Genomic DNA, 27,321 nt, shown 5'->3' with positions numbered 1-27,321 from the left:
TTAACAGTTGGTGGGAAAACTTTATTGTGATGTCAGACACAGCAGTGAAATGTTCCATTTCACTCATAATCAAAACATTCCCAGTTCTTATTTCTAGAGCCAGAAGTTGGACATTTTCCCTCTGTTTCCTCCTTCAGACTAAACATATCTTCTGTGTATAACTCTCACTCAATCAAGTGCTCATCGTGACCAGCTAATCAGTCACCGTGCAGTTTCTCAAGACTCAAGCAGTGGAGGCTAACATTGCAATTTCACTTCCAGACTGGGGGACAGGCACACGCACGCAGGTGACAAGATTTTGTTGTGGTGAAGGCTTGGACCTTGGTGGCGGTGGAAGAGACCACACTGTGATGTTTCAGGGGGGCGTGCACAGAATTCTTGATGACTGTCACATATTTAAGAACTCTTGGTGTTGTTTTATTCCATAGTAAAGGACTTTTGTTAGCTTTGGTAAGATTTCACAAGAATCCACATGAGCAGGACGGTGATCAAGACAATCATGAAGTTAAGGAACAGCTCTTGAGTTGATCGCTCCATTCTGGCGAAGAGCGGAAGGTTTCTCAGCATTTATGGGCAAGAGAGAGGCACCAAGGCGTATCCTCCGAAAAGCTTCTGAGCTCTGTGATCACAACCAGATCAACTCGTCCTAAGGAAAGGTAAAGAAACAAATTACAAAGATCACTCAAAATTGTAGTTAAGCAATAGCTATATTTAACAATAATAAAGTGTACCCAATCCTTGGGTCTAAAACCAGATCCATACCTAAGAAGAGGGAAGCCTCTGGATCCTGTAAAGGCTTCCCACAGTGACCTCCAGACCACCGTTGTAGCTCGCGGACCCTCCAAAGAAATCCAACATAAGGTTGTGGATATAAGATCCGGGTTGCGCACCTCTTCATGCACGAGTGCAGCCACACTGCCCCTGCACAAGTATTGCCTGCACAGTAAGCCGGAGGCGCTCAGGCACCAGTGGCTCCATGCTACTGCGCAGGTAAAGCTGTGCTTACGCTGGTGCAGCACAACCAAGCTCATGCATGAAGAGGAACATGATCCGGATCTTCCAGAGGCCCCTGGCAAGCCGCGGCAGAGGCAAGGAGGACTTGGGAAGTCTCTAGGATCCAGGGGCGTCCCTTTTCTTAAGTATCTGCATTTTGTTCTGAGGGGAAGTGTGCCTTCCCCAGCATGGCAGGCTATGCAGAGTGGTGCAGAGAGTGTTTTTATATTTACCTGTCCAGATGGTTGGATTGGCTTCTTCTCTTCCTCCACCCACGGCAATGTAATCCCGACATCCTCTTCTTGCTTCCGATCACATGACTTGTGATCGGGACTCAGAAAATAGTGTCAGCGTTGCAGTGCCATCCGATGGTGATAAAGTCTCTTCCATCTCCCCTTTTCCACCACCAGAGGGTGCAGCTATGCTGACACTAACATCTAACCCCTTGTTCACATGTAATATAATGTGATCAGAAGAGGATGTCGGAATTGCACCTAGCCTCCTATCTAGTCATAATTTTTATTTTATTTTTTTCATCCACAACTAATTTTTAACCTTTTTTATCGTAATTGAATCAACATCTGCACCCAAAAAAACTGAAAAAATAGGAAATCAGTGATACTGTCCACTCTGTCAGCTATGTGCCAGTTTATAAACAGGAAACAAGGCAATATGTAAAAAAAAAAGAAATAAAACAACTTTTCACCACTTTTTTGTTAATATAAATTATCCAGAAAGACACAAAAAATGGTAGGATGTGTCAATTATTTTTTTTTATTTCTTTTATTTATAGCATGACCCTTTACAGAGAATGCTGAACTATTCAAACACAATTCCCTCATCATGAAAGGTCCCTACCACAGATTAGGCCCAGTGCCAACAATAATAACACATGTGAAGTTCTCTCCTCAAAGCACATGGCTTGTCTCAGACCAGTAATTGGCGGCGGGCAGGATTATGTTACAAAGGAAGAAAGTTAAATGTCCATAAATGCCAGACTAAACAGATGGCCTTTCAGTCTAGATTTAAATAACTCAAGGGATGGAGCTATTTGGACTGCAGTAAGGAGTTCCTGAGGGTAAGAGCAGCATGTCAGAAGGATCTGGTTCCTGTAACGATTGGTGTCAGCAAGAACAGATTTTCTGATTATTGGTGATCTGCAGTATCACCAATAATACAGATGCTATACCTGATTATGTGGTGATCTGCAGAATCACCAATAATATAGTGAGACACAGGACTACCAGATGTAAAGATAGGTGTTTGGTGCAACAGTATGTATATAGAGATACTCACTACCCCAGAGGAGCTGGTAGAAGGAGATATCACTATTGAACACAGGAATACAAACTCCAGCAAGCTGGAGATGCAGACAAGGTAGTGATCAGTTCATCCGAGGAGCGGGTGGTATACAGTAAGGCAAGGGTACTGATCACCCGAGGAGCGGGTGATTCAGACTGCACTGCAGCAGGAGATCACCTGAGGAGCAGGTGATTAAGACTGTACAACAGCTGCGAATCACCTGAGGAGCAGGTGATGAGGATAGTGCTGTAGTTGCTAGTCACCTGAGGAGCAGGTGATTAAGACTGTACTGCAGCCACTGGTCACCTGAGGAGCAGGTGATTCAGACTGTACTGCAGCTACTGATCACCTGAGGAGCAGGTGATTAAGACTGTACTGCAGCTACTGGTCACCTGAGGAGCAGGTGATTCAGACTGTACTGCTGCTACTAATCACCAGAGGAGCAGGTGATTACTATACTGAGAATCCCTCACCAGTGACTAGGCTCACTGGTGAGGAGAGGAGAGTCAGACAAGCAGATTCGGCAACGGACGGACAGATACGGTACAGAGACAGAAGGCTAATCAGAGTAGTGTTCAGGCAGAGTCGGCAACAGGATCAGATAGGCAGAAGCACAGAATCAGTAAGCAGAAGAGTAGTCAAAGCTAGCAGTAGGTCATAACAAATAATACAATTCAATTAGTACTTTAAGCTATCAACAGAATCTGACTAAGTGTGGATCCCCAGCTCCTGCTGGTTCTAGCACACTTTGGGATCTGACTAAGGTCTGAGTGCTAACACGTAGCATTCGCAACAGTAGACGCGGAGAAACTGACAGGCCAGTCCTATATGTACTGAAAGCGCTCCACAGCACTGCCCCAGTCACTCAGCCAATCCGCAGCACTGCTGGAGTCAGCTGACCGGCCGATCAGCTGACTCCCCTTCTACTCGCATAAAGGTCCTGTCGCCTGGCGCGCGCACGCGTAGCCCTCAGTCTATGTGCAACTGAAGGACCAGGCAAAACTCCAGCATGTAACTGCGCGGCGAAGGCCGCCGGCTGAGACGCGGGGATAGCCGCCTTGCCGCTTACCGCTGCGGCGGTATCTCCGCTATCTATTACAGTTCCAAAGTTTTGAGTTGAAATCCTGAGGATTAACAATTTAATAATCTTATATGAGGCGGTGGTTGGTGTGATGCAATTGTAACAAATCCCTGAGACAGCCGGGGCCTATATTGGACTTGAAGGCTAAACTTGAAGAGGATTCTCCATTTTATGGGTGACATGTTGAGTTGAGCTAAAGATTGGCGTTATGTGGCAATGGTGGGTTTGGTTTGTTAACAGTCTTGCAGCAGTACTGTGTACTAATTTATTTGGACGGCCGGTGTAGTGGACACTGCAATAGTGCTTTGATGGAATGAAAGCATGAACTTGGGTTAGGAGATCCTCTGGGGGTGAGGTGCTTAATTTTTGCAATGTTCCCTAGCTGAAAGTAGGAAGATTTCACATCAGCAGAAATTTGATTTCTGAAGTTTAAAGCAAATGTGAAGCCATGCTGAAAAAAATGAGATACCTATGGAGAAGGAAGGTTTCGGAACGCACTCGTGTTCCTGAAGACAGGCACAACCGTACTGTGCATGAGCACTCGCCAATGCGCAATACAGAACCGCTTGTCTTCAGAATTCCTTGGAAATGCAAGTACTTCTGAAGCCTTGATAAAGACTCCCAAAGGTGTATTCGACCAGTTGTTTGAATCATTTTTGTGGGGAAATAAGGGTGGACCGAGGGCCCTAAAAGGAACGTGAAGGTTCTATGGGGTCCAGAGCCTTCCCTCTCCATAGATGAGAATCTAAGTATTTTTTGAAGGATGGCTTCAGTTTTGATTTAATTCCCCATCAGTTAATACTGCCTACAAGGTCAGAGGCTTTTAAATGCTTGATGTCCTACCCTCGGAGGTGCTGGGGGAGAATAGAGCTGGTTGCTGCCAGCACTGGCCTTCAATAACAAGAACTTCAGGTTTTAATTTCAGCCAGTTGTCGCTCATATCTCCTGTAGCTCAGCTAAGCGAGCATGTACTGTTGACATGAGGCATGTCACATCACAACATTACCAACCTCTCTTCCTCAAGCTTGCATAGCCTTTGACCTGAAGCTTGAGAAAGAGGGTTGGTCCCCTTGAAACATCCTTTTATTATGCTGGCTGTCTGCATTTGAATCTTGCGGTGATGCTATTATAAATAAAAGAGCATGAAGATTTGGAATCTAGTGCTGGGTCATCAATTTTTGCTGTTCCAGTTGTTGTACCTCATTGGGCAAAGAGGTTTGGACTCATAGCACACCTGCTTACTGATTGGGTGCTGCGTAACAATTGTTGCTATGTCACATCACAACATAACCACCTACAGAATCTCACAAAAGTGAGCACACCTTTTACATGTTTGTAAATACTTTATCATATCTTTTTATGGGACGCAACGCGTCGATGGGCGGGTGCAAATCCCGTGGCCAATGAGCGCTCCTGAGCGGCGGCAGCTCTAACAGCGTGTGAGGTGGATCGGCGTCTGCTCCCCGTTAAGGCACTGCGGATCGGGTAGAGCGCCTTGCCAACCACCGAAGATTGTCGGCGAAAAATAAAGCTCAAGACCACTGCAATCCTTTACTGACAAAATCCGGAGATGCTGAATGAGAATCCCAGGAATAAGCACTTGTGGTGAGATCTATAATTGCCGTTATACACTGCTGATATATATGCTTGCAAGTTGAAGATTCTTTCTCATATACACCTACGTTCAGCTCTCTCCCCCTCTCTGAAGATTTGGACTATACGGGTACCGGTACCAGAAGGGGTGTATGATTGCAGGAGGGTGTATGGTGAATTGAGTGAGCGCTCAAATCTGGCCAGTTTTCATTGATTTTAATTGGTTGGTCTGTGTCTATATATACCAGGCTTTCTCAACCAGGGTTCCTTGAGGACTCTGCAGGGGTTCCTTGGCATTTTACCCCATCGTGGGGAAGTATACTAGAGCACACTATAATAGGTGGTACTGTAACAAGAAGCACTAAATTGAGGGGTCTGGAGGCAGTATAATGAGTAGCATTGTAATGGGGGTAGTGAAATTAACAGCCTAACCTACTTTTAAAGACCATGCATCTTAAAAATAAATGTAGGGGTTCCTCGAGACCAAAACATTGTTTGCAGGGTTTCCTTGAGATCCAAAAGTTATTTGCAGGGTTCCTCCAAGGTAAAAAGGTTGAGAAAGGCTGATATATACTGTATGATTCCTTCAATAATACTGTTTTTGTATGTTTATACCTATGAGAGACCATGACTATGAATGTTTTTGGATAGTGATGTACTTTTTCTTGTGGTCACTCCCTTGGGATTGAGGTGGGGGTAAAAAACATTAAGGTGATGGTTGAGTCAGGCAGCTTGTGATTCAATATATACCACACTGAAGATATGACCCTTTGATACGATGTAAAGTATTCACTGTACAGCTTGTATAACAGCGCAAATTAGCTGTCCCATCAAAATACAAACACTAATTACTGTCTAATTCTGGGCATACACGGCGTTGAGGGGAGGATTGATAATATCCGATGTGTCCGTTCACCGCGGGGATCGATTCCGCGGTCGATCCCCGCGGGCGGACAATAGCGGCGAATCGAGCGGGAGATAAGAAGCGTCGGCGGGGACGAGCGGGAATTAATCCGCGCGCACGCACGGACAAGCGGGGATGCGGCGGGGGTCGATCCGGCGGATAATCGGCCGATGGATCGACCCGTGTATGCCCAGCATAATATGCTGGCAGCAAAAGATTTCCAGTACAATGAAACTGAGCTGCAGTACGGTGGCCAGGGCTATACAGTTGTTTAACAGGAGAGGCCCCACTCAGAACCGACCTCGCCAAGGTTGGCCAAAGATGTTGAGTGCATGTGTTTAGCGCCATTTGCAAGTGCCACTCCCATTGTCCATGCCGCTGCTGTGACCCTGTAATCCGTTCACTCTGCTGTCACACTGACAGCAGAGCTCCATATCTCGGTCAGGACCCAATTTAAATTGGCTCCCGACTGTGATGATTTGCTCAGCTGCCTGTGCAGGCAGCCAGCCTTTTGACCATTGTGTAGGTTTGCATGCTGCAGGACTCTGGAAAGAAGAGCTTCTGTCAGTTTTGCAGCTTGTGCTTGCAGAGGAATTTGCATACGTTGTCATGCAAATTGCCTGGCCACATTCATTGGAGGCGTGTACTATAAGTACTATGTCTTTCCCACAATGCTTCGCTGTTCATAAGGATTTTGTCCTGTGTAACACTCCTGCCGGGAGTGTCAGCCATGCTCTTTGTTTGAAGTTCAGCTTAGAGTAATTCCTGAATCTGCGCTAGGCAGATTTCCCTAGTGCAGTTAGGATTGTATTATCTGTATTGCCTGTTCTGTCTTGTCTTGCCTGTTGCCATTGTCCTGTCCCTATGGTGGTTGACAGGAAATGTCACCTTCCCCATTGCGGTGAACAAGCGCTGTTAGCGCGAAACGGACGTCCGCAGGGGGACTCAGACCTGGCGCCCACTTAACCTGCTCTGATCATCTGGCTGCTATCCAACTGTAAGTGCCTTTTTTCTACAATAAAGTACCCTAACTGCAGTGCTGGCTCAAGCCTCCTCTCTCTATACCCATGCGTTGACAGGAAATGGTTCTGATCTCTGTTCTTGGAGTATAGCTGGTGCAGCGGTTGCTACCAGCTATCTCTTCTGTTCTGTCTCCTGGGATCGCACTAGCTACTTTTTGCTAGCGCTGGGGATCCTTCTGTTCTGTCTCCTGGGATCGCGCTACCTACTTTTTGCTAGAGCTGGGGATCCTTCTGTTCTGTCTCCTGGGATCGCGCTAGCTACTTTTTGCTAGCGCTGGGGATCCTTCTGTTCTGTCTCCTGGGATCGCGCTAGCTACTTTTCGCTAGCGCTGGGGATCCTTCTGTTCTGCTACTCTGTACCTGGATCGCGCTAGCTACTTTTCGCTAGTGCTGTGGATCCTATCTCTCGCTTGTCCCTGTTTTCGTGTGTCTGTCTTATCTGCTACGACCGCTTGCTGGAGGCTCGGTGAGGTAACCGTTAAGCAAGCGTTCGCGTCCTCTGTTTCATGTTTGTCTGTCGATGGTTAGTTAGGCGTGCTTGTCTCTATTGTGCTTATCACGTGGAGACCGCGCATAACCGCGTGCACTGTTGCGAATGAGTGCGGTGTTCGCGGTTAGCTAGCGTTTGTTGTTTTCCGCATCTTCTCATTGTATTATTTACTGTGCCTTTGCTACCCTCGTATTCTGTCCTGATCTGCCTTGTGTCACGTCTGGTGATCGCACCTCTCGCGATCGCGTTCCTGTTTCATATCTGCTGTTGTGTTTGCGTGGTCGCGGGGTGGCGACTGGATTGGCGCACACACATACAACCTGTCCCTTTGCTCGTTCTCATTCGCAATCGCCTCTCTTGCGATTGCGTTCTGCGCTTCGTACAATTCCTGTCTGGCATTTGTGGAGGTACAGAGGATTGGTTCCTCTGCACTCCCCAGCGCCATCTGCCGACAGGAATTTCCCTCTACAGGTGCGTAGCACCTTTTGCTGGGTGCTTGCAATTACACGCTTGTGGAGGATTTCCACCGTGTCAGCGCACGTGTTGTGCGCTGATAACGGAGAAAGTTCCACAATCGTTACACCGACCCCGTGATTACAGTTAGCCAATCACGGTGATCACTGCTTGTATTCTTAAGAGAAGAAAAAGTCTCTGGTCCTTAAGGGGTCAGAGACGCAGAGTACGGAAAAGGTTAAAGGCCCATACACACGTCGGATTTGCGCGAACGACGGGTCGTTTGAACGTTCCGTCGTTCGCACGTTTCCGCATGAAATCCGGCGTGTGTACAGACTATCGTTCGGGAGATAAGACTGGTTACCAGCGATCCGCCCGGTGGATCGTTGGTAACCAGTCTTATCTCCCGAACGATAGTCTGTACACACGCCGGATTTCATGCGGAAACGTGCGAACGACGGAACGTTCAAACGACCCGTCGTTCGCGCAAATCCGACGTGTGTATGGGCCTTAAGGCTGGCTTCACACAGCGATAGTACGCGGTAATCCCTGTCTGCCAGCTGTCAAGCAGGAAGTGACGCTAACTTCCTGTTGGTGAAGCGATCATGTGCGCGGAAGCATATTACTAAAATACGCTTACACGCATGCGTGACACGTAAAACCAGCGCGTCGCCCTAGACTTACATGACTTCCGGTCCGCTGCACGTCGTCGCAGAGCCACACGGTAATGTAGGATTGCCCTCACATTGGGGATGAAAGGCCCCATAGAGTAACATTGCCCTAGCGGTGGGGTGTGGTAAAAATGCTGCACCGCACCACCCCAGTGGGTAAGGGCCTTCAAGATTAAAGATGATAAGCGAGAAAACCCACAAACAGTTTGCTGAAGACAAACAGACTAAGGACATAGTGCTAATAGTGCTCCCCGTGGCACCTGCAGAGTACTCACAGCAGAGCAAACTCACCTTTCCAGGCAGTGCACTCCCACCAGTCTGTGTCCTTCCATCATCACCAGTTCCCTTTCACAATGAGCACTATTAGCTGGGGTGAGATGTAGAAAGCCCATCAGCCACCACTGGGGTCTTTCCCAGATAAGTTCAGCTCCCGATGCTGTACAGACACATCACTAGCCTACAGGCTAGCAATGAGTTTGTTGCTATGAAGGGCGGCAGAGGGGTGATGAGTGGTGCACAAAGTGGCGGCTTTGTGTGGGTGGGGTGATTGGGGAGAACTATATGATTAGGGGCTACTCTGACTTTGGGCATCACTAAAGATCTGCCATGCTGGATCTTTAGGCAACTTCAGGTATCTGCTGTACACATGCTAGATCCTCGTCCGTGGTGGTCTTTATCTGCTGCCATGGCCCAGTTTAATAAAGTATGTATACAGAGCTTATCCAGCTAAAGATATACCCGCAGAACATTGTCAACTATGACGCATTGCTTTGACAAGACAAGAGCAGCCTTCCTAACTAAGTTAAAATCGCTTGTTTCACAAATCTCCGTTTATTTCTTCATGTATAAAAACTTCACTTCCATTCTCTTAAAAAGAAACCGTAACCAAGAATTGAACTTCATCCCAATCAGTAGCCGATACCCCCTTTCCCATGAGAAATCTATTACTTTTTCTGAAACTGATCATCAGGGGGCTCTGTATGGCTGATTTTGTGGTGAAACCCCTCCCACAGTGTGATGTCAGCGGCTCACAGCTCTGAGGTCCTGACATCACACCGTGGGAGCCTTGTTGCACTGTGGGAAATAACAGCTGTTTACAACTGCCAAAAAAGCAAGCAGCATCTCCTTCCAGTGACATCGCCTGCCAGCAGTAAAAATGTCACCATATGATAAATGTCAGAATGTAAATCAGGGAGAGGAAAGATTTTACAAAGAGCACACACTGACTAAATCACTTATACATTATTTTTTTTTATTACATTATTTTCACTGGAGTTCCTCTTTAAGCTTTGTTTCTTTGTTTACCTCTGTTTAATATTTATATTTTTCTTGATATTGAGAAGCTGGTAAAAATCTATTATATGGAGAGAAAATTACCATGTCCTTCAATGGCGGTCTTTTTGCTGGTAGTAACAATACTGTTACTCACGGTGGTATATTCTCCACAGTCAGCACGTAATGCATAACCTGACGTGAAGGAGACACACACACGTAAGCACAAGGAACCAGGATATCCCCAGTGTAGTGGAGGAGAGGACTGACTCCCGTAGGAGATGTGGTACACAGAGCAGGCGTAGATCCGCGCAACCACAAACAATACTTAATATACAATGGATATTATATTCCTAGTGTATTATAATTACAGCTATCAATGAAACTACAAACGACTGACTAACATATGTATATATCGGCGAGGAACCGATATATAACATAAGCAAGGAACACTAGCTAGGAACTGGAGCAATACAAGGAACAGGACTAGGAAGGGTTCGCTACTTCTACGCAAAATTGAGCGCAATCCACGCAAGGTAACTGGAACAGGACTGAACTAACTAAGCACGGGTGATCACGATAAGCGCAACCTACCGAAACGTGCTGGAAACTGACTGACTGAACACAGGATATAAACAGTTCGAGTACGTATACAGTATATCAGCGACACTGATGTATTAACGTAACACAAATACAAGGAAAATAACAATCACGCTAGTATGTGTATATATTGGCGATGAACCAATATATGATGCAAGACTAGCAAAGTAACAAATACTGATAAACAAGAACTGGACTAGAAGGACTCACTGACTCCTACGCAGGAGATCAGTGCAGTCCACATGAATTAACACTGGTCCAGAGTAACAGCAAGACAGGTTGATGCTGGAACTATGATAGCCTATGGAGCACTGCAGAAAGTAGCTCTTTGTACTGAGGACATCAAATGGGAGCAGACATGCAGATTCCCACACAGGTGAATGATAATCAGTCACAAGCTGGCAGCAGGGAAAGGCAGACAAAGCTATGCAACCTGCATGAAAGGGATTGGAGCTCCACTGCAACAGACAATGTTTGACTTCACAAGAGCATCTTAAAGAGGAACTCCAGTAAAAATAATGTAGTAAAAAAAAGTGCTTCATTTTTCACCATAATTATGTACAAATGATTTAGTCAGTGTTTGCTCATTGTAAAATCTTTCCTCTCCCCGATTTACATTCTGACATTTATTACATGGTGACATTTTTACTGTGGGCAGGTTATGTAGCTGCTCCTAGCTGTTTTGGCTGTTAGAGACAGCTGTAAACAGCTAATTCCTGTCTGTGAACATTGTTACATTGTGGCAGTTTGCCCAGAGTACTGCGGTACTCAGAGCTTCTTGTGGGAGGGGTTTCAGCACAAAATCAGTCATACAGCGCCCCCTGATGGTCTGCTTGTGAAAATCATTCTATTTCTCATGTAAAAGGGGGTATCAGCTACTGATTGGGATAAAGTTCAATTCTAGGTTGGAGTTTCTCTTTAAACTGTCATTAACTTCAGAGCGACTGCAGATGGAATTAACACTCAGTGTGAGCGCAAGCAAAACTATGCGAGCAAATGCACGCAAAGAAATCAAAAACTGCTTGTCTACATGCTGCAGAAGTGATCATAACAAATACATTTAGTTAAACTGCAGTATAGTAAAGCAACCACAAGATGTCACTGTAAAATGTAGAGTGCTGCATTGACATCTACAGTATTGTATTTTCCTGTTTTCATTCTCTATGTTTCTCTCTCTTATAAGTAAGTTGAAGGTGGTGATTAACCACTTCACCTCGAAGGGTTAATCACCACCTATAACTTTATTGCTACTTATCACAACAAAACAATCTATATCTTTTTTTTTTCGCCACCAATTAGGCTTTTTTGGGGAGGTACTTTTTGCTATGAATTATTATTATTTTTTTATTTTATTTTATTCTAACTGCGTTTAACAGGAATAATAAGAAAAAAAATGGGGAAAAAATGTATTATTTCTCAGTTCTCATTCATTGATCTAGCGGCTACCGATCGGTGGTAACGAGCAGGGGGGAGTGAGTGGGAACGCGCGGCAGGGAGGGACGTAGTCTTTGCACAGAGATATGGCATTTTGCAGGGATGTAGTTACTCGTCCCGGCAGAGGGAAAGTGGTTAAAGGACCACTATTGCAAAAAAAAAAAAAATTTAAATAAGAAGTACATTTCTTCCAAAGTAAAATAAGCCTACGCTGCTGTCGCTTACAGTAAGTAGTAGAAATCTGACAGAACAGGTTTTGGGGTAGTCCACCTCGTCATGAGGGATTCTCAGCATGGCCTTTATTCTTTAGAAAGACGCTCCCTGATAAGTATTTTTACAAAGATGCTGGCCAGCCTCCCTTTCGTCTTCACAGTTTTTTGGCAGTTGAACAGAGTAACTGCCATTCGCTAAGTGCTTTAGAAAAAAAAAACCTGAGAACCTCCCATGAGAACATGGGCTATTCCAAAACCTGTTGGTTCTTTCAGATTTCTTCTACCTACTGTAAGTGGCAGCAACATAGGAGAAAAGTAATGTATGGCTCATTTTACCCTGGAAGAAATGTACTTCTTATTTGTATATGTTTACATATATTTAAAATGTTATGATTTTAGAGATAGTGGTCCTTTAATCTCTGCATGTTTTTCTTCAGTAAAGAGTTCTAACTTGTTATACTGGGTGCTTATCTGCATGTACAGACTACTCTGCTCCATTACTTTTCTGGGCAGAGTGTGGACAGTGTTTCTCGCACACAGAGCAGAAGGGTTCCAAGTTCCTGCCGCTCATAAAAGAAATTCCAGAGGGATCGAGTTACTCGCTATAGTGTGTCACCAATCACCACGTCTAATCAGGTGAATGAGCGATAATGCGCTGCAGCACGGACTGGCCTTGGCGTTATTTATATAAACGTTGGTAATTGCATAGCTTGGAAATCCTCTGCTTTCCATTTTTAGCCCCATTTTATGAAGTTGTGGAAAATGTACTATAAAAGGCATCTGAGGATCTCTTTTTTTTTTTTACCTCTGATGATTGTCCCGTTGCTTTCTTAAACTCAATATGGACATAAAAGACACTCATTTTTTTGCTTTCCGAATCTGTTTCCATGCCTGATATAGCAATAAATTATGGTGATACCCCAATAAAGTCACCAATTTAAGGAGAAACCGTAACCAAGAATTGAACTTCATCCCAATCAGTAGCTGATACCCCCTTTCCCATGAGAAATCTTTACTTTTTTCAAACGGATCATCAGTGGTGGGGTGGGGGGATCTGTATGGCTGATAGTGTGGTGAAACCCCTCCCACAGTGTGATGTCAGCGCCTCACAGCACTGAGGTACTGACATCACACTGTGGGAGCCCTGTTGCATTGTGGGAGATAACAGCTGTTTCCAACTGCCAAAAATGCAAGCAGCATCTTCTTCCAGTGACATCACCTGCCAGCAGTAAAAATGTCACCATATGATAAATGTCAGAATGTAAATCAGGGAGAGGAAAGATCTTACAATGAGCAAACACTGACTAAATCGTTTATACATAATTATTGTAAAAATAAAGCACTTTTTTATTCCATTATTTTCACTGGAGTTCCTCTTTAAGCCAGGGCCGGTTCTCTCATGAAGCAAGGTGAAACATTTGCATCAGGCGCAGAGATTATAGGGGCAGCATGTTTGAACTGTTTTTACACTTACAGCATGCAGAGTAGGAGGAGAAATGAGAGGAAAGCAAGCGAGGTGAAGAGGTCATCATTTAGGGAAAAGTAGCTTGTTGTGCTGTGTGAGAAGTCTGACAGTGAGTGAGGAGGGGGGAGGCAGGATTGCAGCAGTGTGTCATTTGACTCGCACAGCAGAAGGGAGGAGGTGGCACTGCTGTCCTGACTGAGGAGGAATGGAGGACGGCTGACTGGCTAAGGGTGAGCAGTTTGTTGGTCACAGACTCGCAGCCAGCCAGTGTGTTATTGTGGTGAGCTGCTGCACGTAATGCCTCAAGTTGTTGCATATGCTCCCTTGCTGACTGAGAACATTAACTGAAGCAGAGTAAATTGTCGGGAAATCGGGGGGGGGGGGGGGGGGCACATTCTCATAAGTTTGCCTCAGGCAGCTAAAAGTCTAGAACCGGCCCTAAGCATAACTAGAAATCATGGGGCCTCCCAACAAAACTTAAATGGGGCCCCCCAATGTACCCACTCTTACCTTTGGTGGCCCTCACAGCCCAGGTGCCCATCTTACAAGGGTCATAAAACAGGTGTGACCATCATAATCTTCACACCCATAACAAGTATTGCCACAAGAACACCGGATGTGAAGGATGGACCCCTTTATTGGAGGAAGTGAGGTAGCAGTTGGGGCCTCCTTACAGCTCTGGGCCCCCTGCAGTCGCAGGGGCTGCTCCTCTGTAGTTACGCCCCTGAACTGTAGGTTGCTTACAGGGGTACAGTGAGACCTGATGCTTTGTTTCAGTGGCACACCTGGAACCCGGCATGCCCCCTAGCAAATGTAAACCAGCCAGCTCTACGCACAACCCTGCAATCACATGACATGCAGAGACTGGAGCTGCACTGTACAGAGTGGCTGAAGAGAGGAGCGAAGAGCGCATGTCACTAGATCCGCTGCCAGGCGCCTCTCACAAAAGAGGGCCCCTTTACCCCTGTCTGCCCCCCCCCCCCCCCCCATTCAAAGCTCACATTTATATACTTTCCAACTCTGTCATCGTCATCTAAAAGACCCCCCCAAATCTGTTCCTCAGGGCTCATTCTCACGGGTGGCCTAAAGGGGCACTCTGTGAGCATTCCATGTTGCTCACAAAGTACACCCCAACCACATAAAGGCACCCGGAAATTTGGGTGCCCAGTAATCCGGATAGTAAAGTATTTAACCACCCTGGCGTTCTATTAAGATCGCCAGGGCGGCTGCGGGAGGGTTTTTTTTAAATTAAAAAAAAACTATTTCATGCAGCCAACTGAAAGTTGGCTGCATGAAAGCCCACTAGATGGCGCTCCGGAGGCGTTCTTCCGATCGCCTCCGGCAGCCAGAAGTAACACGGAAGGCCGCAATGAGCAGCCTTCCGTGTTTGGCTTCTCCTGTCGCCATGGCGACGAGCGGAGTGACATCATGGACGTCAGCCGACGTCCTGACGTCAGCCGCCTCCGATCCAGCCCTTAGCGCTGGCCGGAACTATTTGTTCCGGCTGCGCAGGGCTCAGGCGGCTGGGGGGACCCTCTTTCGCCGCTGCTCGCGGCGGATCGCCGCAGAGCGGCGGCGATCGGGCAGCACACGCGGCTGGCAAAGTGCCGGCTGCGTGTGCTGCTCTTTATTTGAGCAAAATCGGCCCAGCAGGGCCTGAGCGGCAGCCATCGGCGGTGATGGATGAGCTGAGCTCGTCCATACCGCTAAGATGGTTAAAGAGACTCTGAAGTCTCCTAAAAAACAGCTTTTTACTTCAAAAATATGTTTTTCATCCCTACCCTACCTAAAACGCTGCGTCCCCGCGGCTGTAATCTATCTAAATCCCCCCAAACTCCCCAGGGGCAATCCAGGCAGCGCTTCCGTGATATCAGCGCCGGATCGCCGCCTCTCCCCCGCCCCTCTCAGTTTTGCTTCACTGAGAGGGGCGGGGGAGAGGCGGAGATCTGCCGCTAATAGACGCGAATGGAGGCAGAGCTGCGGCTGAAAGTTCTGCCTCCAACAGCAGCAAAATCCACAACCAAGAAAGTCGTGGATTTTGCGGGGGAGAGGGAGGGGGAAGTTAGGGGGGGATTTAGTTAGATTACAGCGGTAGGGATGCAGCGTTTTAGTTAGGGCAGGGAAGAGAAACAGATTTTTGAAGTAAAAATAGGATTTTTATGAGACTTCAGCGTCTCTTTAATACTGATAGCTGACTGTTAAAGTGTAAATATGATAGTAAAATGTCTGTATTAAAGAGAGTCTGAAGCCTTGCAAAAATCCTCTTTTTATTTGACATTTATCTTCAGCAATATGAGCATAGCTAAAACGCTGCATTCCCGCAACAGAACGTTGACCCATAACATGCGGATGCATTCACATCAGATGCCATACTTCCATTGCAGTGCACCGCATCAGGTATGAAATGTCCCATAGACTTTCATTGTTTTAACATTACCGTGCAGTAAAAACCAGTAACGCAAAGCAATGAAAGCAGTCTAGTGTGAAAGGGAACTGAGAGTTCCCAGCACAGAGCGAGATACTGCTTGCTTGGCCGCTGGAAAAAGCTGTTATTTCCCACAATGCACGAGGTTCACAGACAGAAAACTGTCAGAGCCATGGCCTTGACATCACACTGTGGGAGGGGTTTAACCACAATATCAGCCATACAGACTCCCCTGATGATCTAACTATGAAAAGGTAAAGATTTCTCATGGATAAGGGGATATCACCCATTGATTGGGATGAAGTCCAATACTTGGTTAAAGTTCCTGTTTAAGTCATCTGCTTTTGACTTTTTTGTTTGTTTTTATAGTAAATTATTACAAGTCATTTAACAGAATGAAATTTGTTTCAGTATTTTCATTGAATCTCACAGAAACGTCAAAGTCCTCCTTGACTAAGTTTAGAACTGCTTGTGCGCTCACGCCTTAAGACAACTGTTTAACTGTGAAGGATTAACAGACAACATTGCTAAGACGGGTCAGTACAGCGGTCAGGGTCTCCCACAACGAGTTGCGGACATGTTTCCCGTAAGATCATGAAACATGGATACATGAGAACATTGTTAGTCCGAGGATAACACAGCTAAGGATCCTGGATAAAGCACAGAGGCTGCTGCTGAAAGCCAAAGAACTAACTAAAGCAGACGTGACAAACCCAAGTCTGGGGATGGGATCACGGCCGCTTCTGGACTTTTTGCTGCCTGATACAAACTTGTAAGGATGCACCCCCACCCCCTGATTTAGAATGTCCGCACAGCACCCGACAATTTACTCTGCTTCACTTAAAGTGAACCTCCGGACCAAAAATCTACTCAGCAGAACTGAAAAGGCTTGGTGTTTCTTTAACAGTTTCACAGCATCAGAACTTTGTTTTTCTTACCAAAGCATCATTTTAGCTGCATTTTTAGCTAAGCTCCACCCATCAAAGAAAACTGCCCGGGCTTTTTTTCCCCTGATGCTGTGCAAAGCATGATGGGATTTCCTATGTTGTTATTCACGTTGCCTAGCAACTGGGAGGGGGTGATCAGCACACAGAACAGTTGGAACTGTGTCTCATGCTCCCTGTCACCTCCTTTCAACCAAAAAGATGGCTGCCCTCATAAAATCAAACATTTTGCCTGTTCTTTTAAAACAGGGTGGGTAAGAGATTATATTACCTATCTATTTTAATTAACATAAATAATGTAACTTAATGACAGTATGTTTGTTTAGGCTAAAGTTCCTCTTTAATGTTCTCACATGACATGCTGCAGCTCAACACAATAGCACACTGACTGGCTATGTGTCTGTGACAAACACACTGCTCACCCTCAGCCACTCCATTCCTCCTCAGGAAGGTACACACAGTACAAAAATGCTGCCCCTGAAATCTCTGATGCAAATGTTTCATCTTGCTTCATGAGAGAACCAGCCCTGGATGGGATGCCTGGGTAGAGGCACCTTCATCCAGCTGCATTACATGTCATTTCACATCCAAGATGAAATTCACTATTAACATAGTGAATGAATAGCTACACAAGAGTGTACTTACTCTCCCAGGGACAGAATATGCAGTAATATTAAAGAGGAACTTTAACCCAGGATTGAACATCATCCCAATCAGTAGCTGATACCCCCTTTCCCACAAGAAAGCTTTACCTTTTCTTGAATAGATCATCAGGGGATCTGTGAGGCTGATATTGTGGTGAAACTCCTCCCATAATGTGATGTCATGACCATGGCCCTGGTAGCTTGCGGTCTGTAAAGTTTGCTGCATTGTGGGAAATAACGTCTGTTTCCGTCTGTTTATTGTTTATATAGTATTGTTATACCTTGTATTCTGCCTTGCAGCGCTGGGCAGCCAGGGCACTATCTGCACAAGATTGTATGTCTCCATGGGTTTCCTCAGGGCACTCCGGTTTCCTCTCACATCCCAAAAACATTCAGATAAGTTAATTGGTCCTAGACTACAATGCATAGAATTTTCACTATGTAGGGACAGTAGTGCAGCTGAGGAGCTCTAGGCCCTAGTGCAAGTTTTATATGACCCCCCCCCCCCCCCCCCCCAAGCATTCTATACATACTGTAAAAATGTATGTGCTTCACCAAAACATGCCAAGGACAACCACAGTATTAGAAGAGCAAGCTGGGGATGGGGGGCAGTTTGTTAATGATTACCACTATTCAAAGCATCGATAGAAGTGATCATTACCAGCACATGACCAACTAAGGGTGGCTGGATAGTGTAATGGGTGGCTGGATAGTGTAATGGCAGCGGCCGGAGGAGATCTTCAATCAAGTTGTAACAAAAGGTCGCAAGTTAGAGTATATTGGCGTGTGACCTTTTCCGAGGATATTGGCGTGGGAACATTTTTTTAAAGGGGCAGATAAGTATTTCTGGTTCATTTACAATAATATAGGACTTTATTCATTGTTGTGTTTTTATTTTACTTAACCCTTTGTGGAAATGGGTAAGGGGTACTTTTCCCATATACTAATTTCTCCTGGGAGGGTGCGGGCATCTGGGGCCCCCTTCTTAATGTGGTCTCCCAGATGCCACTATGAACCCCCCCCAGGGAGTCATCATGCCCACCTCCTCATGGGGCACCGGAGGTGGGGAAGAGCTCCTTGTCTATGGATTGGACAAGGGCTCCGGGGGGGGGGGGGGGGAGGTGAAGGCTTGGCTGCCCCTCTCCCCCAGAGCCCCCCTATACCATGGAACATGCGGGATGGTATAGCTCAGGGTGCGAAGCCCCACTCGGCCGGGGCTCCACATTATGGCTATCCCAGCCTGCATGGGGGTCAAGGGGTTAAAGATCCTTGGTAGGGGCGACCCCACATCATTTATAAAAAAAAATGTCCCCCCTCTTAACATAAACAAAAAGTTGGTGGGAAATAAAAAAAAACAAAAAACGATGTGGGGTCCCCCCTACCGAGGATCTTTAACCCATTGTCCCTCATTCAGGCTGGGATAGCCATTCTCCTTGTTCCCACTGTTCTTCTCAACATTTGGTGTTTCTAGCATGTAAGGGGGCTTTGCTATTAACCGTTAAAGTTGGCGGGTTTTTAATCACGGACACCGACTTTTGATTAGTGATTACATGCGGTTATTCGACTCAAAACTGCACTCCAGACGGATATCCCTTTCTACTCGTGATCGTGATCACGAGTCAATTCGGAAGTTGGCGGAGTCATGCTCGTGATCAGGGATTTCTGAACAACCCTGCAGACTTCTATTTTACAGGTTAAAATAAAGCTATCTTTACAATTTTGTATCATTGCAAATAAGACTAAATGATAAAAGGAAAAAATGTTTCCTATGCCCGGACTCTGACACATCCCGGTATCTCTGCAAATGTAAACAATGTAGTAAACGTCATTTCATCTGTTTAGAGAAAGCTGTGAGCCTCTTCCTATGTAATATATACAATGAATTCTGGGAATAAACGCGCACATAGCACCAGGGGAAACAGTAAGCATATTAAAGGGAACTGAGCACAATATATATATATATATATATATATATATATATATATATATATATATATATATATATATATATATATATATATATATATATACTGTATAAAGTCTAATAAAGTTAGACAGACACTTTCTCCAGCCAAATCCATGTTACTTGTCATTGTAAGTGGGCTGTTTTGCTGGTGTCTGTCTACAAGGGTATATGAAGAAGTAAGTGGGCTGTTTTGCTGCTGTCTACAAGGATACATGAAGAAGAGATGGAATAGCAGCCCTGCTAGGCGAGGAGGCTCTGTAAGCAGCGTGAGGTGATATGTGTCTCTCTGCTAATCCCTCAGGAATAATACAAAGGTCATACTTGATACATCCCATCATTTTGACTAATGACATGTAACTGTAACCCAGGTATGTAAAGTCTGACGCACGTATCTGTGATCCGGCCAAACAGCACCTGACCTTAAAGCACAACCCCTGCCAAGTTTTTGTTTGCTTTAGAAAGAAAGGTTTGGAACCTCTGGTTTGGCAAAGTGCACAAGAGAACCCCGATGCGCCACGTTGACCATGGGCAAAAATGAACCCGACTCACCTTGTTGGCAAAGCGCTCACTTGAACCCAATGCACCATGTTGGCAATGCGCAAAAGTTAACCTGATGCACCATGTTGCCAAAGCACACAATTAACACAATGCACCATGTTGGTAATGGGGAAAAGTGAACCCAACACAACATGTTGGAAAAATGCACAAGTGAACCCAATGCACCATGTTGGCAAAGCGCACTAGTGCACCCAATGCACCATGTTGGCAATGCGCAAAAGTGACAGGTGAGCGGTTAGGGAGGGACCCCTGTGGGAGGGATGCCTGCACGGGGCGGTCCTGCTAGCGACGCAATCTTGCGATTTGCGTCCAACTGAAGCCTCCCACCTGAATGCTAATGGCTACTAGATGTGGTATGGCAGGTAAAGGGTGTATGACAGTGCATCCTGATTGGCTGACGAGCACCTGCTGACGACTCAAATGTAGCTGCATGCATGTATTGCTGTGTTCTATTGCTTGTGTGTGTCGAATTTAGCATTCAGTATGGAGGCAGTGTTGGTGGGTTTTCTGGATGTGAGAGGTCCAGAGCCTGGGTGTGAGAGGTCCAGGCCCACCTGCACTCCCCTCCAGGTATCGTGCATTGGCCTTGGGGCCCCGGCCAGTGAGAGAGGTCCGGGGCCCCTGGCCATCGTGCGAACCAATCGTGTGTTTTTAATGCGCAAAAGTGAACCTGATGAACCATGTTGGCAAAGTTCACATGTGAATCCGTCGCAATAAGTTGGCAATGCCCACAAGCTAACCTGACGCACCATGTTGCCAATGCGCGCAAGTGAACATACCCCTCACCCTGTCTGCTTGTTCGTACTGAAATGGTGCTGAAGTGTGGTGCCAGTATTCAGCTGCTCCAAATTCGATATGCTGTATTTGAACTCCAGAACTAGTTGCAGGAAGGACCAGAGTTGGAACTTCCCAAATCTTTACTAAATGTATTAGAAAAAGGAGTTTTTGTTTCTGTCTGTGTCCCCATTGCAGATAATTCCCTTACTTCCTGTTTAAGGGGACAAAGCCCCAGGAAGCAGGAAATGTAGGCAACTCTCTTTATAGTTACATAGTTATTTGGGTTTACAAAGTTCAACCAGAGAACAAAGTACAACACCAGCCTGCTCCCTCACATATCCCTGTTGATCCAGAGGAAGGCGAAAAACCCTTACAAGGCATGGTACAATCAGCCCCAAAAGGGAAAAAATTCCTTTCCGACTCCAGATGGCAATCAGATAAAATCCCTGGATCAACATCATTGGGCATTGCCTAGTAATTGTAGCCATGGATGTCTTTCAACGCAAGGAAAGCATCTAAGCCCCCTTTAAATGTAGGTATAGGATTTGCGATAACTACTTCCTGTGGCACATTCCACATCTTAATCACTCTTACTGTAAAGAACCCTTTCCTAAATAAATGGCTAAAACAGTTTCCCTCCATGCACAGATCACGTCCTCTAGTCCTTTGAGAAGGCCTAGGGACAAAAAGCTCATCCGCCAAGCTTTTATATTGCCCTCTGATGTATTTATACATGTTAATTAGATCCCCTCTAAGGCGTCTTTTCTCTAGACTAAATAAACCCATTTTATCAAACCTTTCTTGGTAAGCGAGACCTTCCATCCCATGTATCAAATTTGTAGCTTGTCTCTGCACCTGCTCTAAAACTGCAATATCTTTCATGTAATGTGGTGGCCAGAACTGAATTCCATATTCCAGATGTAGCCTTACTAGAAAGTTAAACGGGCAATATTATGCTAGCATCTGGAGTTTTTATTTCCCTTTTAATGCATCCCAAAATTGTATTCACTTTAGCTGCAGCGGCTTGGCATTGAGTACGATTACTTAACTTGTTGTCGATGAGTTCTCCTAATTCCTTCTCCAACTTTGATGTCCCCAACTGTATCCCATTTATTTTATATGGTGCTAGACCATTGGTACGACCAAAATGCATGACTTTACATTTTTCAACATTAAATTTCATCTGCCATTTATGGGCCCATATAGCCATCCTATCCAGATCCTGTTGCAATATGCCCCTATCTTCCTGAGAGTTGATGATTCTGCACAATTTTGTATCATCTGCAAAAATAGTAACATTGCTCACTACTGCATCTACTAGGTCATTAATAAATGAATTGAAGAGCACTGGACCCAGTACAGACCCCTGTGGGACCCCACTGCTAACAGTCACCCATTTTGAGTATGATCTATTGGCGTCAATTCACCAGAGAGGATTTACTAAGAGAAAAAAGGTAGGTAGTTTATCTCATGAGGTATTTTAACACTCTGGAGTCAATTCACCAGTGTGAGAGGACAGAGAGAAAAGTGTTTGATAGCAGGGGATAATGGAGAGATATGCATGAGGAAAGTGTGAGAAAGCAGAGAGTTAGGTAATCGGTATTAATGATTTACATGGGATACTTTTCCTCTCTGTAAGCTTGAAAGTGAAGCATTGTGGGTAGGAGGCGGAGTTTTTACCACTACCTGACCAGAGTATTCCCGCCTTTTACTGCCGGATCATATCATAAATCATATCACGAGTGAGTCTGAACTTCTTCACCACCTCTGTCTCAGTAAAATTATCAAGAACTGTTCTCTCACGAAAAATACGAGGGGCGATTAAACAGACCCTCCTCCTGCGCCTTTGTCTCCTCATAATAGAAGCAAGCTCTAACAGAGTAAGCTCAAAAGGCTCCATCTTCTACAGCAGCAGCTGCTGTGTGGAAAACACGCTATCTCCAGGTTCATTCAGGGGATAAAGAGATGAAAAAATAACGAATGGCCACACCCCCTTTCTTCCCTGGTGAATTGTGATTTAGAGAAAAACTTTCTACTAACTATCACCTATTTATCTCCTACTTATCTCACATTTATCTCTTGCATTTCTCTCTGAGGATAGTTTCCCCTATACTTCTGGAGAATTGCTATTTGGAGATATCACAGGAGGTAAATAACCTTCCAAGAGATAAATAGGTTGGTAACCTCTGGTGAATTGACGCCATTGACCACAACTCTTTGTTTTCTGTCCATTAGCCAGTTCCCTATCCATGCACACAGATTCTTCCCCAGTCCTTGCATCCTCAACTTTTGCACCAGACTTTTGTGTGGAACAGTGTCGAAGGCCTTTGCCAAGTATATCGAAGTCCAGTGTCAAAGTCCAAGTATATCACATCTACAGCATTCCCAATATCCACATTAGCGTTCACTACCTCATAAAAGCTGAGCATGTTAGTCAAACAGGACCTGTCTTTAGTAAACCCATGTTGATGCTGAGAAATAAGATTATTTTCTACTATGAAGTCATGTATAGTATCTCTCAGTAACATCTCAAATAGTTCGCATACAACTGATGTTAAGCTTACAGGTCTATAATTTCCTGGATCTGATTTTTTGCCCTTCTTAAATAATGGGAAAACGTGGGCTGTACGCCAATCCACTGGGACTCTGCCAGTTGCAAGAGAGTCACAAAAGATAAGATAAAGGGGTTTATCTATAACTGAACGTAATTCCCTTTGGACCCGAGGATGCATGCCATCCGGGCCAGGTGCCTTGTCTATTTTTAATTTATTTAGTCTTGCCTTCACTTCTTCCTGCGTTAAGTTTTTAATATTAAAGTTGGAAGATTGAGACTCTTCTGCATCTGTAATTTGCAATAGTAATATTTCCCTTGTGAAGACAGAAGCAAAGAAAGCATTTAATAACTCTGCCTTACCTTGGTCATCCACCATTGAGTTCCCACCCTCATCCTTTAGGAGTCCAATACAGTCAACCTTTCTTTTTTATAGTTGATGTACTTGTAAAACTTCTTTGGGTTAGATTTGATATCCTATTCCCTAGCGATTTTATTTTCAGCTTCAATCTTTGCCAGCCTAATTTATTTTTTACAACTTTTATTGCACTCCTTCGGTCCCCTCCTGTTTTAGGACCTTATAGGCATTCTTTTCCCCCTTCATTTTATCTCTAACCTTTCTGTTTATCTATAGAGGTCTTTTTTATTCCTAGACATTTTGTTTCCATATGGGATATACTGGTACATACTACAATATTGATTGAGAATAAGTTTAAAAGCTTGCCATTTTCCTTCAGTGTCCTCCCCTTGTAGTCAGGCCCCGATTTACATCACAGGAGCCTATAGGCACAGATTTCCTGGCACCCTAGACTTCACCCTCCATAAACCTACAAACCCCCCACCGAACCGCACTGCAAGTGTGCTGGCTGGCATAGCTGTCACTTCTCCCTTACTTTCCTTGCCTGTCATAGATAGATGCAGGTGCTTCTTAGCATTAATTAGCCAGAAGTACCCTCCGAATTAAGTAGCTAGAGGTGCCTCTTACTGAAGGGGAATCTGGTCAGTGGAATGCAGAGAGCAGGGTGAGTAACCTCCCATTTACACTCTCATCAGGACTCTGCATAGGGAAGGAGGGAGGAAGAGGCACTCGGGGAGGGGAATGAGCCGCCTTTCCATCGTCAGGCGCCTATAGGCATGTGCCTACAGTGCCTTATGGTAAATCCGGCCCTGCTTGTAGTACATTATCCCAGTTCATGCTTCAATGCAATTCACCTGCACAAGCCAGCTGTGACATTGGTAGGTAAATTCCAGTTTATAAATTGCAGTGCTGATAAGAGAACTCTTTATAGGAATCTTACCCATAACTGATGTCTACATAACCCAGTCTCCCTAAACCCTAGGTGAGAGAGGCTGAGAGGCTGACATATTTATTTCCTTTTAAACATCACAGGGGCAAACCCAGGATTTTCGAGGGGGAGGATTCCTAAAAAGTCTCCCTCAGCCACGCACAATACAGTATAATAATATGGTAGGACATCATGTTGGATACACATAATACAATTCACCGTCCGATTGACAGGATCTGACAATTATTTCCTAAATGTCCGATCTGCTCCCGATCGACAACGGGATTGATCAGGAGCAGTTTGGATACAGATAATAATGAGGACAGCTGACATTGCTATTGAAGGGTAAAGTGAAGCATTCATATTGCAGGGCACAGCGCTGTGCTCATGCCGGACTCTGTTAAGTTCTCCAGAGCTGCACCATGCTCTGTACACACACTGCTGCTCCATCCAAAGTCAACTGTAGCAGGGGGGATTCTGGGCAGCTGCAACCCCCCCCCCCCCCCCCCCCCCCTGCATTTGCCTATGCACCACTTGTCTGGTATTCCTGCTGATCCTTCTGGTCAGTAGCATCTGAATCACACACCTGAAACAAGCATGCAGCTAATCTTGTCAGATTTTGTCAGAAACATCTGATCTGCATACTATGGCTAAAGTTATTAGAGACAGAGAATCAGCAAGACAGCCAGTCAAATTCATTGTTTAAAAGGACACAAATATGTCAGCTTACATATTTCTGTCACCTCGGGTTCCCTTTAAAGAGAACCTGAAGTGAGGAGAATTTTGAGGCGGCCATTTTTATTTCCTGTTAAGCAATACCAGTTTCTTAGCAGTCCTGCTTATCTATTTGGATGCAGTAGTGTCTGAATCACACACCAGAAACAAGCATGCAGCTGATCCAGTCAGATTTCAATTCTAATCAGCATGCTTGTTCAAGGTCTATGGCTAAAAGTTGTTATTTAACTATTTAAGTAACTTACCTATCAGGTTGTTTTGCCAAAAACTCATGCCTCATGTATATTTATTCACGTTTGTTAGGGTGGCAATCTGCTCTATATAAAGCGAAGGTTGGTTACTAATTTATATCTTATCTCATGCAATGGTAATGATAACATTTACAGGCAGACAATTTGCGTTGTTTAGAGCTCGTTCACACTGGAGGCGTTTTCATCCCTTTTTCAAGCGCGAGCGATTTTTAAAATCGCCTTCGAAACGCTTGTGCAATGAATGTCTATGTGAAGGTTTGTATCAGCGCGGGTCGTGTGCTGTACGGTTAGCAAAGCGGTGCGTGGACCATTTTTGGGGCGATTCCGCTTCAATGGAAGGTATAGGAAAAACGCTAACAAAATCATTGCAAAATGTGAAGCGATTGCATTCACATTTTTAAGAATAAATACATTGTATTTATTCTTTTCCGGTTCAAAGAGTTCACTTCCTGACTTGCGTCGGGGAGTGAATGCAAAAAAAAAACGCTCAGGAAAATTGCTTAGAAAAGCGCTTTTAACAAAAATGCATCGCCCACCAGAGCCCCGGGAATCACACACAAAAAAAAAAATGCCTAAAAAAATGCTGAACGCGAACGCTAACACGAACGGAAAGCAATGTGAATGAGGCGTTAAAGATAATCTGTAAGGAATAATAGTGCCCCTATGGGGTACTTACCTCGGGAGGGGGAAGTCTCTGGATCCTAATCAGGCTTCCCCCGTCCTCTCTAGCCTCTGGGATCCAGCCCTGGCAGCCCCGAACAGCGTGCGGCAATATTTACCAAGCCTCGCACCTGTGCAGCCGCACTAATAGCTTCCCCTCGGGCTCCAGCGGAAATAACCCTGCGGACCCGATCGTGCTCGGCTATTTCAGCTGGAGCCTGAGCAAAGCTTATACGGTGGCTGCGCAGGTGCGAGGCTTGGTAAATATTGCGCCTATGGCGCCTGCGCAGCCCGCCGACAAGCCAGGATTTTCGGGGGCTGACAGCACTGGATCACCGACTCTGAAGAGGATGGGGGAAGCCTCATTGGGATCCAGAGGTTTCCCCCTCCCGAGGTAAGTACCCCATAGGGGCACATTTTTTCTTACAGATTCTCTTTAAGAGTAAATAAATATGTCAGCCTCCATATCCCTCTCACTCCAGGTTCCCTTTGAGATAAAAGGACAGATCATCATCCTCTGGAAGTGGCTGTGCAGGAAAGTCTCTGGCATAGATTACCTTGAGTGCAGCCGGTGGAGAGCTCATCAGAGTTGCAGCCTGTATTGTTCTGTCCCGTCCTCTGGAATTCTAATCCCTGTGTCAGGACTGAAATAGTTAGAGGGAGGAGCTGAGCCCACTTAATTGAGTGTGATGTCACTGGCAGTATATTAATATCAGAATGCGTTTGAACACAGCTACCCCAGCAACAATTTACAGCCGCTGTCATGGCAATTTAGTGGACTCGAACTTGACTTCAAGTCCTATTTTAATTGCCTGTGAAGCAGCTGGCATGCCGAACTTCTTCAATTAGAATATAAAAACAAAAGACTTGATGACAAGATACCAGAGCTATCACTAGCTGTCACCAAGTGGAACAGGATGTGACAACTCTACAGATACTGTAACAGGTTGAAGGAGTGTTAAAGTGGACCGGAAATCAGAACTTCCTTTCTGCTCTGAAAGATAAGCAGCAGCATTATAACCTCTACAGAGA

At 45.3% G+C, this 27,321-nt stretch overlaps 1 protein-coding gene across 1 annotated transcript; it reads right to left on the bottom strand.

The window, feature by feature from the left end:
* Positions 1–26,949, bottom strand: LOC137543904 (sarcolipin-like). The gene is made up of 2 exons (XM_068264975.1): positions 26,847–26,949; positions 1–646 (listed from the first exon to the last, which is right to left on the bottom strand). Exon 2 carries the CDS (start codon positions 565–567, stop codon positions 442–444), a length of 126 nt encoding a protein of 41 aa, XP_068121076.1. The 5' UTR covers positions 568–646; positions 26,847–26,949; the 3' UTR covers positions 1–441.
* Between the last annotated feature and the right edge of the window lie 372 nt (positions 26,950–27,321).

The sequence above is a fragment of the Hyperolius riggenbachi genome, chromosome 2 (assembly GCF_040937935.1).
Source record: "Hyperolius riggenbachi isolate aHypRig1 chromosome 2, aHypRig1.pri, whole genome shotgun sequence".
NCBI lineage: Eukaryota > Metazoa > Chordata > Amphibia > Anura > Hyperoliidae > Hyperolius > Hyperolius riggenbachi.
This window is presented reverse-complemented; position numbering and strand designations above follow the sequence as displayed.